At 39.5% G+C, this 19,381-nt stretch overlaps 1 protein-coding gene across 2 annotated transcripts in view; it reads left to right on the top strand.

The window, feature by feature from the left end:
• Positions 1 to 19,381, top strand: part of dock1 (dedicator of cytokinesis 1) — a 215,706-nt gene that overhangs the window by 118,449 nt on the left and 77,876 nt on the right. For both annotated transcript variants that reach the window (XM_012959631.3, XM_002932662.5), the window contains exons 28-29: positions 12,373 to 12,474; positions 13,531 to 13,625. In XM_012959631.3, the coding sequence (XP_012815085.1) occupies positions 12,373 to 12,474; positions 13,531 to 13,625 (197 nt within the window). The remainder of the gene's footprint in view (positions 1 to 12,372; positions 12,475 to 13,530; positions 13,626 to 19,381) is intronic.

Here is a 19,381-nt window from a genome sequence, read left to right as displayed (position 1 = left end):
TGTTAGCTGAGCAAAATACATTTTACTTACACTATGTAAGTTATTTCATCTTTTTTCCCTTCAGTTTTGGAATTTACAGTCACAGCAAGCAGGCCGGTGCCATTTTGTGTACATTGTTATTAAGGCAAACTGTGTATCACCCCAAAGTCTTGTGCATTCGCTATCTAGGTGATATCCAGGAAGTGCTGAATGGAAAGTTAAAATAATTGTAATTAAAAATCTGAGCTGTCAATCATATATTGCCTGCCCCGCCTCTATGCCGCAGCCATAGAGGCGGGGCAGGCAATATATGATTGACAGCTTAGATTTTTAAATACATTTGTAACAGGTATGGATGATTTCATACAGCTTTATACAGCTTTTTATGTGTGAGTGACAGGTCCCCTTTAAAGTAATGGTGGGAGCCACAGACTTTTTAACATCACCCTTTGTTGCCAGGCAACAATTATTGAAAGTGGAATAGTTGTATAGTTAGGTTCTCTAAGGCGACGGGGGAATCTCCACTAAGGCGACAATTGAGAAAACCCTCTCTGCACCAGTTTGTTATATTCTGTGCTTTATTAGTAATACCTTTGTAAGGTAATTAAGGATGTTATGCAGCAGAGATACAAATGAAAAAAAATATATATAACAAATAAGGTTCTGTTTTATGACTGCAGCATTTCTATCTTAGCTAATGTAGCTCATTTACAGTATGTGAATATGAACTAGTCTGAAGGCAGGGTCTTTGACATAAAAGCTAATGCAGGTATGGGATCCCTTATCCAGAAAGTCTCGAATTACAGAAAGGCCATCTCCCATAGACTCCATTATAAGCTAATAATTCTGATTTTTAAAAATGATTTCCTTTTTCTCTGTAATAATAAAACAGTACCTTGTACTTGATCCCAACTAAGATATAATTACCCCTTATTGGGGGCAGAACAGCCCTATTGGGTTTATTTAATGGTTAAATGATTCCCTTTTCTCTATAATAATAAAACAGTACCTGTACTTGATCCCAACTAAGATATAATTACCCCATATTGGGGGCAGAACAGCCCTATTGGGTTTATTTCATGGTTAAATGATTCCCTTTTCTCTGTAATAATAAAACAGTACCTGTACTTAATCCCAACTAAGATATAATTAATCCTTATTGGGGGCAGAACAGCCCTATTGGGTCTATACAATATTTAAATTAATTTTAGCAGACTTAAGTTACAGAGATCTAAATTACGGAAAGATCCCATATCCGGAAAACCCCAGGTCCCGAGCATTCTGGATAATGTGTCCCATCGCACCTATCCAACTGTCACTGCTTCTCAAGAAGAGGTATGGGAAGTCCCCTGTCTAAAGCCAAGGTGTTTTGACAGCTGATGTTTTCTTTATTTCCAAAGCACTAATTGGTTATTTATTTCTTATCCTTAAGCTTGCGAATACTCTAAGATCTGCTGATTTGCCCATGGAGGTAGTAAACATTGGGCTAATTCGGTAATTTGACTCCCACAAAAATGATCAGATTACGTTAGAGACTTGTGCCAATCCATACAAGGGCAAATAAAAGCTGCCGGCGGACGCAGCTTTTCGGGCCGTGTATGGGGCCATCAGGCAGGCCTGACTGACTGCTATCTGGCTGAAATGTCCAGATGCCAATCAGGCAGGTTTAAAAATGCTGTCAGGGTGAGGAATGCTTGTTGATGCGGTCCTTGTCCTGCCAGCCTGCATCCCGTAAATGTGCTCCAATCGTTTGACCCGAGGCAGAATGATCGGATCAGTCCATATGTGGGCCCCTCCAGCTAAGGCTGGAGGGGTGGAGTCAGCAGCTATTATTGGCCTGCATATGGTCACCTTTAGATTGTTTGTTTGTTTTTCTTAGCTAAAATGATATTGCAGAGACCTTGGGATCTATGTGCCAGGCTAAAATGATTACATTGATCCATAGGATACAGGCTGTCAGATGACACTAATCCTGCTTGGAAAGACTGCAAATAAGCACATTTCCCCCCATCTGTATGAAACATTTATTAGTCACACGCAGCCGTCCTCAGGTCTTCTTCCTTCTCTACTACTCTGCCCAGTCCAGTTAATGTCTGTCTGTGCCCCAAGCCAGCGTAGTCCTTAATCCCCTTCTTTGTTCTTCCTGCCACCTTATGTTCTGCAAGCCTTTATCCTGCAAATGCAATGTATATACAGGTATGGGACCTATTATCCAGAATGCTCGGGACCTGGGGTTTTCTGGTAAGGGATCTTTTCATAATTTGGATCTCCAAAATATCATTTAAACATTAAATAAACCCAATAATATTGTTTTGCCTCAAATAAGGATTATTTATCAAGTACAGTAGTTTTATTATTACAGAGAAAAGGGAATCATTTAACCATTAAATAAACCCAATAGGGCTGTTCTGCCCCCAATAAGGGGTAATTATATCTTAGTTGGGATCAAGTACAGGTACTGTTTTATTATTACAGAGAAAAGGGAATCATTTAACCATTAAATAAACCCAATAAGGAATAATTATATCTTAGTTGGACTCAAGTACAGGTACTGTTTTATTATTACAGAGAAAACGGAATCATTTAACCATTAAATAAACCCAATAGGGCTGTTCTGCCCCCAATAAGGGGTAATTATATCTTAGTTGGGCTCAAGTACAGGTACTGTTTTATTATTACAGAGAAAACGGAATCATTTAACCATTAAATAAACCCAATAGGGCTGTTCTGCCCCCAATAAGGGGTAATTATATCTTAGTTGGGATCAAGTACAGGTACTGTTTTATTATTACAGAGAAAAGGGAATCATTTAACCATTAAATAAACCCAATAGGGCTGTTCTGCCCCCAATAAGGGGTAATTATATCTTAGTTGGGATCAATCTGGATAAGGGGTTTCCAGATAAGGAATCCCATACCTGTACTATCAGTCTATTGTTTGTGCCGTGCATTTTCGCTTTCCTGGCCAGTATGTTTTGGGCTTGAGCCCTTGCCTTTCCCCTGCTTGTTATCTCCTAGGGCTGCTGCTTTATTGCCTCTGGCTCTAACCGGCCCACTGGTTTGTGGCAAGATGGAGTAAAGGGGGCCATACACTGCCCAGTTTATATACTATCCAACTGAACAGAGACCCATATGTGGTATGTCCACTTTTATATTGTTCTGTCCAGCATCAGTAGATGGATATTTCAAAGCCAACCAATATACATGGTATGTATTAAATTACTGATGGTGGATGGTGCTGTTCATAATAGAGTTAAGGTGGATATGGGCTGGAATCAGCAGCATTTGCACCTTGTCATTTTCTGCGCCGGTTACATAGAGAACAACCACACGGTTTAACCCTTTGTCTGACAGCTTGGGGTTTCTATAAAGCAGCAATCAGAATGTAACGTTTGGCAACAGTATCTGTATTTGGTTGGCTGCCCAGGTTTTTTTTTTACTTCTGAAAATAATGAAACATCAGACCTGTGGTGCAAATGTTCTGTTGTTATATTGCATGCTGCACAAGGAGCTGGCAGGGTTTGTAGCCGCCACGTCACATTCGGCCATAAGGGAGCGTGCCGACTGTTTGCATATATTAAGCTGAATCTTCTGCTATTCTTTAAATAATAACAGAGGTAGTTTGTTTTAGCAATTTCTGTTTACATCTTGTTCTAAGCTTTCATTTACAGAATAGAAACATAAAAGGTTTAGCTATAGCGATGTATTAATAGGTCTCTATTCTGGTCCTAAATATGGTGTAAATCCCAGAATGTCTGCCTCTCCATGATTGCCATATGTAGCGTATAATCTCTTTTCCATGTAAAAAGCTTCCCCAAAAGTGTTGTAATACTGTTTACTCTGCTCCAGATCATTCATGTGAAGCTGGCTGCACCCAGGGTAATTATTATGTGAGCCCCTGGATGAGCAAAATGACTGGTCAGTTGTGATTGCACTTAGTCTAAAATCCAGTCACTTGGCCAAATCCGGCCCAAGCAGTGACACGTGTGCGTGAAAGGTGTGTTTTTTGGTGCCTGAAACTAGACATGTCGGCCATTTACATAGTGATCTAACTGTTCAGTGCTAATTTCCCTTCCCCTTGTCAACTCTCCCGAAATTTTCAGGAGTTACCCTTTTTTCCCCTAACTGCCCCTGTCTCCCAGGTGAACACAGTGCATGCAAAGTGAGAATTCAGGGGCCATTCAGGGAACATTACAGGGTCCCCCCCTTAATCCACAACCACAATAAAAAAATTAAGATCAACTGAATAACATTCTACAGTATATTCTATAGTGTGCTGAAAGTTAATTGTGAAGAAGGTAGATTAAAGGTAAGGGGGCATGTGTATATTAGAGGTAAGGGGGCGTGTGTGTGTTAGAGGTAAAGGGGCGTGTGTGTGTGTTAGAGGTAAGGGGGCGTGTGTATATTAGAGGTAAGGGGGCGTGTGTGTGTTAGAGGTAAGGGGGGCGTGTGTGTGTTAGAGGTAAGGGGGCGTGTGTGTATCAGAGGTAAGGGGGCGTGTGTGTATCAGAGGTAAGGGGGCGTGTGTGTATCAGAGGTAAGGGGGCGTGTGTGTATCAGAGGTAAGGGGGCGTGTGTGTATCAGAGGTAAGGGGGCGTGTGTGTATCAGAGGTAAGGGGGCGTGTGTGTATCAGAGGTAAGGGGGCGTGTGTGTATCAGAGGTAAGGGGGCGTGTGTGTATCAGAGGTAAGGGGGCGTGTGTGTATCAGAGGTAAGGGGGCGTGTGTGTATCAGAGGTAAGGGGGCGTGTGTGTATCAGAGGTAAGGGGGCGTGTGCATGTACAGTATATCATATTTCTTTGAAAACCTTCAGAAGGTTTCTTTTTTTCCCAGAATTTTAATCCATATCCCAAGTCTTTTTATGTTTCTGCACAGCGAGCCCATGGTGTAAATAGGTCATGGTGCTGAATTATGCAAAACAGATTTTCCTTCCGTTAGTTTGCTATGTGCCATGCTGTGGTTTTGCCCAAAACAGATTTTCCAAACATAACACAGTAGTTAAAGTTAATGCTCTGGGGCGCTGACATCTGTCTTCTGCTGGATCCTTGTGTGTATGGCAGTTTGATGGACTTGTTCCTGAAGAGCTTTATCTGTGTCTGTGTTCAGTTGGTGTGCTATGTAGGACACCTCGACAATCAGACCCTTATTGTTATTTTCATTGATTTATATGCACTTTATTTTATGGTCCCCATTGGTTTAAGGAGCTGGCTTTTCACATAATGCAGGTGTTTGACATATCTGCTGATCCTAAACCATTTAAAAAATTGACAATAAGTAACAGGGCAACAAAAAAGCGGAACCTCAAACACACATAACAACTGCAAAGAAACAATAAAGAAAATAGCTGTGGACTAAATACATTGCACGGAAATGTCTTCCTTGCCACACCTATGGGAAGTAATGCTTTGCAGAGAATTTCTTGCTTCAGGTCCCAAGGAGGCAGGGTATTGCCACTATGGTAGATAATTCTGCAGTCATTTCTTAATGTCTGGGGTGATTATACCTCCTTTGTAATTTAGAAATATACTTATATTTTATGTCTGGGATCATTGCACACTTCTGTGATGTCCAATATACCTATATTTTGTGTTTGGAGATTTACCACAGTTACAATCCTTCCAGACTCAACGGATCAACTTTGTACTGAGAAATAATAACAGTTAGCTTTCTATTTTCTCACTTGCTGAAAACGCATCCAGCTATCTAATGTATCAGCCAGTACGATTCAGGGGGAGAAATCCACAACTTCACACTTACACTTACACCCCAGCAGCCGATCAAGAGAACAGTAGGAAGGGAGCAAGATAACAGCTCCCTGTAGGTATCAGAATAGCACTCAATAGTAAGAAATCCAAGTCCGGCTTGGGACTCCTCCAGTTACATGGGAGTAGGAGAAACAATAGGTTAGCTGAAAGCAGTTCTAATGTGTAGCGCTGGCTCCTTCTGAAAGCTCAGACTCAGGCACAATGCACTGAGATGGCGCCTACACACCAATATTACAGCTAAAAATACATTTGTTGGTTTAAGAATAAAATTTGAAATGGTAGAGTGAATGTTTTGCTATGTAAACAGTGTAATTTAGAAATAAAAAGTACTCCATAAAAATCATGACAGTATCCCTTTAAGGTAGAACCTCCATTGCTCTACTCTCAGTGGATGCCCTTATGCTGGGAGGAACTATTAAATAAAGAGCAGCAAACATTGGCTCTTTTGGCACTCAAAGAAGCCACAAATAAGTAAAAAAAAAATTAAAAAGTATTTTCAGTGCTACATTATAAAAATGTATACATCCTCAATTGCATTTCCTGTCCAAGAGCAACTTATCATTGGCTCACTGAATAATGCATCAGAGAGTTTATTGTATGCTCCCCTTGCACATTTATATAGCCTTAAAGGAGAACTAAAGCCAACTAAACAAGTAAGGCAGAAATGTTATGTTTCTGTACCAGCCCAAGGCAACAACAGCCCTTTAGCAGGGAAGATCTGTGCCCCCAAAGATGTCCCAGTAGGTCCCGAGCTTCTTTCTGCTGCTTCCCTGCACTTTCTCTGTGCTGCTGTCACTTACTGAGCTTAGGGACCCACTCACAATATACTGTATATAGAGAATATAAATATAACAGTAAAAGGCTGATTAGTAATTCATTCAGATTCACATTAAATGACAGATCTGAAACCAGGGCAACTGCACCGGAACTGAATAATTAACCCTGTAGAATCTGCTTATATGACAGACAAATCAGATTTTCTGCTTGATAATTTGCAACGACCCCTAAGCTCAGCTTCTCAACAGCTGCCCAAACCATTCTGAGCATGTGCACTTTCCCGGACAGTTCTAACAGAATCCAAGATGGGGAGCTCCTGTGACAACTGTAAAGACCTATATCATTACTACTATAGAGATGCTGAAACTTTAAATCAGTCCAGTCAGTTTATTGTATAAAATATGGCATTTCTAGCCATATTAATTTAGTGTTTAGTTCTCCTTTAAACAAACACTTCTATGTGTTCCATATGGTGATACACTAACCTTAGTGAGCATACACTAATTCCAAACATTATTCTGAGCTGTGGTGTCCAACTGTGCTGTTTTTGCCTCACTAAAGTAGTAGGCTACAAATGTTGTACATTATGTTTTGGGCTTCTGTACCAGCCTAAGGCAACACCAGCCCTTTAGCAGGGAAGATCTGTGCCCCCAGTACCTCCCCATGTTATTTTCTGCTGATTCACTGCACTGCTCTCTGTGCTGCTGTCACTTACCTGAGCTTAGGGACTGACTCACAACATACTGTATATATAGAATGAAAGTCACAATATAAGGCTGATTAGTAATTAATTCCAATTTTCATTACATGGCAGCTCAGAAACAAGTGCAATTTGGTATCAAAATTTAACAGTTAACCCTGTAGCATCAGCTTCTGTTACAGTCAAAATTCATGTTCTGTTTGACAATTTGCAACAACCCCTAAGCTTAGCTTCTCAGCAGCTGCCCAGAGCCCACTGAGCATGTGCAGTGTCACTGACTAACTCCTAACAAAATCCAAGATGGGGAGCTCCTGTGCACAACTTTGAAACCTGGATCATTGCTGCAATAGAGATGCTAAACCTCTAATAAGTTCAGTGTATGGCATTTCTAGCTATATTCATGTTTAGGGTTTAGTTTAAAAGGGAACCAAATACCCTATAAATGTTATAAAATAATTCCATATAGCAGCTTAAATCGGCAACAGATTCTTGCCTTAGTGGGGATATATTAACCCTATGGCGCCTATACTGTACCATTTTATGACTCTCTGTAACATAAGAATTTTCCTTGGGTGGATGAATACAAAGAGCAAATTCAAAATCCTTATGTCGTTACAGCCATTGCTTACTCTGACCATGCATGGCATCTCCTTATGTTTTAATTACTATTTCACATATTCTAAACTGTAATTCATTATTCATGGTCTGCATTTGCTCATTGAAAGCCATGTTTTATTGCAGCATTATAGCCGTGTGTACAATTAGTAAGTAAATCTTTGCTTCTTAACATAAGAGCTCATGCAAATTCCTAAAATCCTCAATTTAAATATTCAAAGACTAGCTTCTGTTAGATTTGGATTGTGCTGATTGTGAGGTTAATCTTTTTTTTATGCCTCCTTTACAGAAGGCATTTGCACCATTAAAAGGGTAATTCTAATTACAACCAAACTTTAAACTTTTTTTTTGTCTGACTTTTGCATAATATAATTTCTGTAACTTTTCTAGAAGAATAAGCTGTTAAGTTCCCGGCATTAACACAGCAGCACTCCTGCCCACTTGTTACCTCTGCTAGTACAGGTATGGGATCTCTTATCCAGTTATCCACAAAGCTACACATTTACAGAAGGCCATTACCTGTAGAGTACATTTTAAGCAAATAATTCAGATTTTTAAAAAATGATTTTCTTTTTCTCTATAATATTAATAATAAACTGTATCTTGTACTTGATCCCAACTAAGCTGCATGAATCTGTATTGGTAGAAAAACTAGTCACTGGGGGGTGCCAATTGTTAAGGTGGCCATACACGGGCCAGTTCTAGCTGTCGATATTGGTCCCTTAGACCGATTCGGCAGCTTATCGGCCCGTGTATGGGCACTAACCATGGGTCTGGCCGACTGACATCTGGCCTGAAATCGGGCAGATCTCGATCTGGCCAAACGACAGAATTAGCCCGGTATCGCCCACCCGTAGGTGGGGATTTTGGGAGAAGATCCGCTCGCTTGGCGACCTCGCCAAGCGAGCAGCTCTTAGTGTGTACGGCCACCTTTAGGTGTGGTACCTAACATTTTGCCACCCCCAGTGACTTTAATCACTTACCTTTTACCCCGGGTTGGTGCTCCTGTGAGAAGAAAACCGCACCAGCCCGGGGTACCTGCAGTAAGTGTTTTCTCTTCCTTCTGTCTTCTGAATCCCGGGGCCTAACATTTTGGCACCCCCAGTGACTAAGCCTTTCCTTCTCTGTTAACGTGTGGTGATCATTTCTGTGAAAAAAACCAGGTCGGAAGCATTCCGGATAATAGAAGCCACACCTGTACTATTGAAGAAATGGCATCCTATTGGATGTGCACATAGCTGTGATGAGGTTTTGGCACTAAAGTCCATATGTAACTGCTCCATGTGTCAGAGGGAGTACTTTATATTGAATAGTATTAAGAGTAGTGACAGTCTTACTGGGTTGTTTTGTCCACTGGAGGACAGTAATAGACAAAATGCTTTGTGTGCATTAAACTGGATAAGATCACTAGCCCTGCGACTTCATCCCTTTCTATGTCATCGCTGAATTCCTGGGTGATGTCTACTATTTATTATAAACATTAAATCGATTGTTTTGCCTCCAATAAGGATTAGTTATATCTGACTTGGGATCAAGTGTAAGGTACTGTTTTATTATTACAGAGAAAAAGGAAATCATTTTTTAAAATTAGAATTATTTGATTAAAATGGAGTCTATGGGAGACGGACTTTCCATAGTTAAGAGTTTTGTGGTATCCAGGTACCTATACTTATATACATACCCATACTTCTGTTTTGTATCTGATGCTTTATAGATGGACCAGCCAGTGCTGGTTCTTCTGTGCGGTTTTCATGTTAGTAATTGTCCGTTTTGCTTTAACCCTTACGAGGTCAAGTGCCAGCGAAATAGCGGACATGAGAGAATGCTGTGAAAAGCCAGGCATTGGCGTAGTAACATTTAAAACAACCACTTCTTCACATAGTAATGCAGATTGATAGCCTGTTGTTGAAAACATAAGGAAGCCGTGTCAAAATCACTTTAAATGCTGCTCAGCCTCTGATATGGCAGAATAATAACTCTGATTCTAATCTGTTGCGCGCTGACCAGTGGAGAGTACTTGAGCATAATGTTCCTTCAGATTCTATGAAAAGCCTGTTAGCAGAAATGGGTTTTTATGCTACTCGGGACCCAAATGACATGCATACCGAATGATTTCTCCGCCTGTTTCTGATGTATTTTGCAGTTTTGCCTTAACCTTTGTAACATGTTTTGATTGATGATTATGGCAATCAGACATGACTTGCAATGCAGGCTAATGCATTTTGCCAGCCAGTGACGGATAGAATACAGTATATGTATTTATTAGGGTAGGCTTAATGTTCCAGCCTAAATGTGCGGAATGCAAGCGTTTGTTGGGCTCATGATGAAGATGAATGTCCTGCTTTATCTCGTCTATAAAACATGTATTTTCTGTAAATTGCCCGTGTCACTGTTCATAATGCTTTTAATAAGTAAACCAATATCTTGGTGTCCTCTTGAAATAGCCTGTGTAGTAAAAGTACAGGAAACATTAAGGTGTTAACAGTTCTTTTGTCTGCATTCTGAAGATTCCCAGTGATTATTAGTAATTACATTATTGATTTCCGCCAGCCTGAAATCGCCATTTGCAAAGGGGAAACACCCACATTGTGGATAGCACCTTTGTCTATTGCTGCTCTTTTAGAAGTACAGGTATGGGATCCATTATCTGGAAACTTGTTATTTAGGAAGCTCAGAATTACAGGAGAGCCATCTCCCATAGACTTCATTTTCATAAAAAAATGCTAAATTTTAAAAATGATTTCCTTTTTCTCTTAATAATTAAACAGTACCTTGTACTTCATCCCAAATAAGGAAGGACCCCTTATCTGGAAAACTCCAGGTCCCACGCATTCTGGATAAGAGGTCCCATACCTGTAATAGCATACTGGCAGCCTTAAACTGTTCATACATGATGGCTCATTTAGTTTGGCCAAAATGGTGGGCAGATTGCTCCTTTATAATCCGTAAAGGGCAGTACTGGTTCTCGGGATGCCTTTGCCTTTCTCAGTGAGCTTTTATAGGACAGTACATTGTTAATATTGATTAATGATATCTGTACAGGTATGGGACCTGTTATCTAAAATGCTTGGGATCTGGAGTTTTCCAGATAAGGGGTCTTTCCATAATTTGGATCTCCATACCTTAAGTGTACCAATATATCATTTAAACATTAAATAAACCCAATAGGATTGTTTTGCCTAAAATAAGGATTAATTACATCTTTGTTGGGTTCAAGTGTAAGATTCTGTTTTATTGTTACAAAGAAAATTGAAATATGTTTTGAATTATTTTATTAAAATCTGTGGGAGATGGCCTTCCGTAATATGGAGCTTGCTGAAAATTAGGTTTATGGTTAACGGATCCCTTACCTGTACTTGTAGATTATAAGAAAACCCAGGGTTTTATCATGTCTTGGGAAGTCACTACCCTAAAACAGGGTGCTCTCTGATGTAGAGTGACAAAAGTGACAGAGAGAACCATTTCAGGACAAGACACTAGGGCACAAATTGTAAGCTGCCAGGCCAGAAAGGAAGAAACTAAAGGAGGAATAAAGAAATATGCAAGAGAAAAAAAATCCAGAGGACAGACAAGTTGATGTGGGCAGCATGATATAGCCGTGGGCAGAGGCTAGAAGAGTCAGTTGAAGGGGCAAACTGAAATAAAAGCAACAGGAATCCGATCAAAACAGGGATATAGACACAAACACCAGAGGTCTTCTGTGCCCTTTCACATGGTATTCCCATGCATCAAGACATGAGCATGATTGCATGAAGCGTCAGGAGTTCTTTATGTTCTATGTTTTTAGAGGCAGTAAAATATACTCACCACTATCAAGAGGTTGGTTTTAAACTAGCTATACATGTACTGATGGTTGCATGACGATCCCAACCAATATCCATGTCGACTGGGCATGTCTTCAACTAATGTAGTGCCTTGGCACATACAATTTTATGTGTGGTGCATCTGCACATAAGGAAGCAAAAATGAGCCTTAGCTTGCTGTTCTGGTCCAAATATGTATAACATTAGTAAGGCAGCCATGCTATTTGTGGCCCCTCATACGAAATATGTCCATTTGTCCCATTGGCCCAAACTCTTGGATACTTTGCCTGGTTGTCCCGTGTATGGCTGTCTTTAGGCCACAAGGTCATCTAGTGCTTCTTAGGTTTTCAGAAGTAAATGTATAAGGTCTGTTGTGCTTGTGTTTGAATAACCGCTGCTGTCAACACTGTTGGAACAAGCCATGTGTTTCCTTTGACACAAGAGCAAGGACATTTTTGTAAGAATGAAATAAAAGAAAAATCAGCAAATATAATTCTGTGCTGGGAACTGTTGTGTAGAAATACATTCAGGTCTTTGAAGTTTCATTTATTATAATATCTTGTCGATTTCCCCACCCTGCACCTGTTGTTCTATATACTTTGTCATTATTTTCAAGCATTCTTATAAATCCCAATGTTTATATACTATTTTGTTGCCTTTAGTCTGCCTCTCTTAAACAGTAAGCCATGATTTTCAGATGAGTATAAGTAAAAATATTTTTCCTGTCTTTTAGGGTAACTTTGTTGCTTCAATGACTGGAATTTTAAGGCAAATGGAAGATTACCACTATGGGCATCTTATAAAGACGTTTGGAAAAATGAGGACCGATGTTGTGGTAAGTGGTACAGAAGTCATATCAGTTGCAGAATACCTGCTGAAGCACAAACTTTATTGATATTTCTTTACTAAAATCTTATTGGTAGGAGGACATCATTCAGCCCCTTCAAAAGAAAATAGTGTGCTTAGATTATAGAACTTGTACACAGGCTCATTTATAAACACTGGGCAAATTTGCACCTGGGCAGTAACCAATCACATTTCTGCTTTGGCTGCTTAACCTGCAGCTGGTTGAAAAAAAAAAACAATCGCTGACTGATTGATCAGTTTTACCCATGGGCCAATTTGCCCACTGACATTGTATGGCACACAATAATTTGGGCCTTTGTACCAATAAATGCATGTGCTCTGGAAACCAGGTACATAATCTGGTAGTAGATGTCCAACGGAGATATATGTTGTATCCATAGAAAGCCACACTGAACTCCTTCATGTCTGCTAAATATTTATGTATTTAATGTGGTTGGAATCACATCAGTAACTAAATAGTGAATATTGAGTAACTGGAAAGTTGCAAGGGCAGACAATATAAAGATGATCAAAAGTATGTAAAAGAATATATGATAACCACAAACCTAAAAAAATATGTACCATTCTAAGCAGCCATGGATGTGGTATGGCCCTACATTGTGATTCCCAATCTGTGAAGTTTCCCCCTAATCTAGATAGTGTTTTTACAAATTCCATAACACTTTATTTGAATAGCTCTGGAATGGTTCTTCAGTTGTGAAGATAACAGGCTATCCAAACCCAACAAAGGATTGTTGTGCAATGAGATGCCCTGTGCAAAGGCTTCTGTGTATCAGTGCTGTGTCACCAGCTGATCATCTATACCAGGGGTCCCCACCCTTTTATACACATGAGCCATATTCAAATTGGCAAAATGTAGGGCAGCAACACAAGCATGAAAACAGTTCTAAGGGTGCCAAGTAAGAGCTATAGTTGGCTATTTGGTAGCCCCTATGTGGACTGGCAGCCTACAGAATACTCTTTTTGTCAAAATGTGCCACTAAGCCATCATTTCATGGCACTAATTATTTTCTCTGGGTTTTAGGACTTTTTGATGGAGACATTTATTATGTTCAAGAACCTCATTGGAAAAAACGTTTACCCTTCCGACTGGGTTATCATGAACATGATGCAGAACAAGTAAGTAACGGTGGGACATCATTGCCTGAAATATTGAGGGCAACCGTTCTTTACCATGTAGGAAGGAACCAAGGAATGGTTGGGCAAGGGTTTAAAAAAATATGGGTGAAACTTAATTGTGCTTTAAAGTGTTGCCAACACTGGGAAAAGCTGCAACAAGTCAGTATCCCTTGTGCGTTTGGCAGCTGGCATTTGCAGTTTCCAGTATTGAGTCCAGTATTGTATGAAATAAATATACCTTATCATGTATTTGTACTCGCTCTGTATTAATGCCAACTGGGTGCTTTGTTTCTATTTTTTAAGTACACTGTGGTTTCTGTACTGTAAATTGTCATTTATTTCTGCAAATATTACAAAGCAACTATAACAACAAACAAGGCAATTTTGTATTCGTTAGGATGTCTGATTCCATGAAATATGTGGATTTAGCAGTTTATTTTGTTGTTATAGAGCTGCTTTTCCTTGTAAATCATGTTTAAAGCATTTGACTTCATGCACTGCAAAAATAGAATCCATAATGTTATGTGATATCTCCAAGGTAGGCAATATTCAATTCACATTCTTATTCTAACTAATGATTTAAGGCATCATTACATTAGGGAGGCACATAGCATGCTTTAGCTCCTTGTTTTGGTGTATGATATAGCTAAATGAGTGTGTTACAGATAATCCAATATTCAGTATATTTATGCAGAGGCAGAATCTCTTTGCATGTGATATCCCACTGACTCCCACACTCTATGTAGGTCATGTAGAAATTAACTGTTGGTATGTTTCCAAAATGTTTCAGTCCCTTCCGTCTTCCAGATTAATTTGGATTCTCTTGTTTGTAAATGTTTTTGTATGTCTCCTATCATTGTACAGAGTAACTTGCTGCTGCTATTTAAATAACAATCATTGTGAGTATAGTAAAGATCTGACAGTATACACAGAGTAGAGTGTCCGGAATGAAACAGGGCATGTGGCTGCTCTCTAGCAATTTACAAGATAAAATTATTTCAAATAGTGTCATCATTGGAATCATGTAAAGAAACTGGTTTGTGTTTTCCTCTTTCTTACATAGTGAGTCCAATCTGAAAGTATTTTGAATTCCAAATCAATGAAGCATGGGTTTCAAAAAAGTGTCCATTACATCTACATGGAGCAAGTTGTGGGAAGGCTTGAATGGTTTACTCTCAGTCTAAGGAATCCTGTATACTTCTATATTTTTATTTTTATAGGCACCATCTCTCCCTATTATACCTGCTATCCCACAGCCACAGTCCCTTCCCAGAGGCTATTATCCCACTGCTACTATAGGCACCATCTCTCCCTACTATACCTGCCATCCCATAGCCACAGTCCCTTCCCAGAGGCTATTATCCCACTGCTACTATAGGCACCATCTCTCCCTACTATACCTGCTATCCCACAGCCACAGTCCCTTCCCAGAGGCTATTATCCTACTGCTACTATAGGCACCATCTCTCCCTACTGTACCTGCTATCCCACAGCCCCAGTCCCTTCCCAGATGCTATTATCCCCCCACTGCTACTATAGGCGCCATCTCTCCCTACTATACGTGCTATCCCACAGCCCCAGTCCCTTCCCAGAGGCTATTATCCCCCCACTGCTACTATAGGCACCATCTCTCCCTACTATACCTGCTATCCCACAGCCACAGTCCCTTCCCAGAGGTTAGTATCCCCCCACTGCTACTATAGGCACCATCTCTTTTCATCTATTATCCTTTTCTAGTCCCTCTACTGCATTTTACAGGCAAATTTGGCCCTTGAGATTGGGCTTACATATGCCTGCTAACATCTAGCTTTTAGTAATTTTTGTAGTTTTATGACAAGATATTTTAGGGTACCAAAAGTCTTACAAACATATAGTGCCTGCTTTTTCTATTGTTTTCCCTGCATCAGAAACTCCTTGTACCTTATATAATATGGGGAATAGTAGTTAAGGGTAATCATTTCAGAAGCTGCAGGACATTATCAAGGTTTACAAGGCAATAGATTCACCTATAAATAATTATAATCCAGATATCTAATGCTGAATAATGGGTTAATTTTATTTGTTTTTAAGTGTCATCGTTTTTGTTGCTGCAAAACCTGAAAACCTTAAACCCATGTGAATAAAATAAATTGCTTTAGTAGTGTTTTACCACTTACATCTTCAGGATCATGTTAATGAATATTGATGCCATGTTTGTTGTCATACATCATTAACAACTAGATATTTTTTATTTATTTTTTTCTAAGAAAAGTGAATTTTCTCCGAGTGTGATGATGGGGAAGTGATTTATGAGAGTAATAACAAAACTTATTTTTTTCAGCCAACATTTTTAATTATGGAGCTTGACCGACAGTGAAGAGGGAGGTTTATAATCACAAAAATAGTTATTAAAAAAAAAGAAAAATCTTTTCTAATTTAATTTTAGGTTATGACTCTAATCTAATGACTTTACGCTTGGGGAGCCTTGCCACTGTGGTTCACTATAAGCAGAACTAGAGTATTGATCTGGGCAGGCTCGCCTATACTGTACAGACAAGGTATTTTTAAGGAAAAGAAAACTGTCAATTTTTGTTACTTGCTCCTGTTACGGTTTCCTGTATTTTGGGTTTCTATTTTGTTAGAGTAAGGATGGGCAATGGACCTCCTTCCTGCTGTGGGATGCAGGGAGTTGCAGGTCAGAAGCATTCCTTTTTATGTTGCGCCGGCATATTCCACAGCACTTTACAGAGACTTTCCATCATTGACATTAGCCCCTGAGCCAATAAAACTTACATTAACACTAACACTGGTTAGTTTTATCAGGGGTCAGTTATACAAGTATGGGATCCATTAACCCGGAAACCTGTTATCCAGAAAGCTCCAAATTATGGTCTCCCATAGACTCCATTTTAATCAAATACTGCTGTACAGTAGAATACATTAATACAAACAGGGGGTATTAAGATAATAGATAAATACAAAGTATTACAATAAGCACAAATAAATAAAAGATACAATTGCAATAAGATAAGAGTCAAAGACACGAGGATGGAGGTCCCTGCCCCGTAGAGCTTACAATCTAGATATTACCCAATGGGTAGAAAAACAAGAAAAAAAATTGTATCCTAACTAAAAAAAAAAAAAAAAAACACCAGCAGAAAAGTGCTAAGAACATGACTTTCTATAACATATTAAAGGTTATCTTAAACGCAGTCTCCCTCCTTTTACTTCTACTGAATTAAAGCCAAGTGTTTTTTTTTTTTCTTCTTTTTTTCTTTTTTTTTTTTTTACTGATCAGGTTCAAGAAGCCTAATTAAGATTTCAAATAGGTGCATTTAATAAACTGCAGAATGTTCACCTGATGAGCGGGAGACGTATTGGAGGTGTCTAATCAGAGAAGTGGAGGAGGAAACAGAGTAAATGATAGCGATTGAGAGGCATTTAATAGCGCAGAGAATGGCCATACAGAAACTTTAAGGATCATTCACACAATATAGTGGGGGAAAGGTTCTATGTTAACTCTAATGAGTTTATAGCACTTAGAGATTCTTCAGACACGGCGGCTCTAATAAAATATTCAGGGATTGGAATGATACCTCATTTTCTTTTATTTATCTCTATCTTTATTTATCTTGCACTGCTTTGCATGTCTCTAGCAGGCTGTGTAAGTTTGGGCTTTCATTTACTTCAAATGCCTATTAAAATAAAAAGAAAATGCTTGAACATCATTGACTTAATAATAATAAGTACAAGTCAGCATGATACCTTAGTGCAGTTATAAGGTCTGTTACCTGCAAACCTGTTATCCAGAAAGCTCAAAATCACAGGAAGGACATCTCCTGTAGACTTCATTTTAATTCTGTACCGTATATACTCGAGTATAAGCCGATCCGAATATAAGCCGAGGTACCTAATTTTAACTAAAAAAAAACTGGAAAAACTTATTGACTCGAGTATAAGCCCCTCAATGGTGCAGCATGAAAAGCATCCATATACCGGTATACAAAATCTTTAATCCCATTAATAAATATGGCATTTCTGTATTCTTTAAGTACAGTAAATTGCTGCTCTGGATGTCACTTCAATGAATACAAAATTATTCTATATATATATAAATTGATAAATACAGATGAGAGGACATATTTGAATGAGCCTAGATACCCTACATGTAGCATTTGTCACTATCTCCATCTTTGCTATTGGAAGTGTGGAACCCAGGTGGAGGCAGGAGTTTAGGGGACCTACATAAATAGCAATTTCAATATATATGTTTATAGGTAAAAACAAATCACATTCTGGACGTTTTTTGATGGAGGCCCAGGAACATCTTGTTATGGATTCTGCTAATCAGCACCTAATAAACATGTCTCACTTACCACAAACATTTGAGCAAACCCTTAGCACACACGATTCTGCATTAGAATAAAGTATGTACAACGACGAATTTGAGGGCAACGCATCCCTTAACGGCTAGCTGTAACACCAGGGTACATTCCCACAGCCGTAAAGAGCGTGTGCCTGTCAATCCTACACTCACCCCACAACTATCGTTCCACTTCATGGCAAGCGATCTTCGAGCTACAATGCCCATATTTGCTGACTACGTTTACTACGCGCTTACAGTTCAGCGCCATCTAGTGGCCAAGACGCCTCTCGGTTGCGTCACGCTAAGCCGCGGGCCCTATTGGTCAGCCACCTTGCTGTGGCAGCAGACTTTTATTCTACAGGTCTTTATTTTACCGAAGCCTAGAGGGCCGAGAAAGGGCATGCAGTGAACTGCCGATCAACTCAGTTACAGGCTAGTGGCCGAGAGGGCGGGCACTGCAGTTCATTTCCCGGGCAGTGAGACGTTACGGGGCGAAGGAATATCACGCATGCGGGGTACGTGACCTCATGTGACTTTCAACGTTTGGGCTCTGGCGGAGGCGGGCGCCGCACAATGGAGTCGGACGGGTGGGTTAGTAGAAATCGCGGAAGGAAGCTTTGCAAGTTTGAGTGAAATATATACCCGAGTTTAAGCCGAGGGTCACTTTTTAAGCACATTTTTAGGGCTGAAAAACTCGGCTTATACTCGAGTATATACGGTAATTCATTTTTTAAAATATTACAATAAACAATAATAATAAAACAGTACCTTGTACTTGATCCAAACTAAGATATAATTACCCCTTATTGGGGGCAGAACAGCCCTATTGGGTTTATTTAATGGTTAAATGATTCCCTTTTCTCTGTAATAATCTGACTTTGTATAGAGCCATGAACTATTTCTGCACAGAGCTCAGCTGGAATCCAAATCTTCCGCTAGTGTCATGTTTTTAATATATTCATATAAACTGACCAGCAGGAAATTATTTTTATCCTGCTATTGTCTTTCCCAAGAAATGGTACAACATATCTAGGTTAAAATGTACATCTATAAAAGGTATCTGCAGTTGTAGGTAATGGTTAAAGAGAACCAACCCCCCCCCCCATCCTATGTTTGCTGTTACTTCTGCAAAGCTGTAATAACTTAATTGGCGCCTGTAATAATCTCATTGATGACCCCCTGGTTCTGTGGGGTTTGTTTGAGTAACTGCCCTTGAGGACAAGCTTATAAAACATAGATTTTACATTAGTATATATTTTTCCGTTATCCGGAAACCCATTATGCAGAAAGTTCTGAATTACGGAAAGGCTGTCCCCCATAGACTCTTATTATAAGCAAATAATTCTAATTTTTAAAACTGATTTCCTTTTTCTCTGTAATACTAAAACAGTACCTGGTACTTGATCCCAAC

Source organism: Xenopus tropicalis, chromosome 7 (genome assembly GCF_000004195.4).
Source record: "Xenopus tropicalis strain Nigerian chromosome 7, UCB_Xtro_10.0, whole genome shotgun sequence".
Taxonomy (NCBI): domain Eukaryota; kingdom Metazoa; phylum Chordata; class Amphibia; order Anura; family Pipidae; genus Xenopus; species Xenopus tropicalis.
Note: the sequence above shows the minus strand (reverse complement) of the source record. Positions and strands in the feature narration are given on the sequence as shown.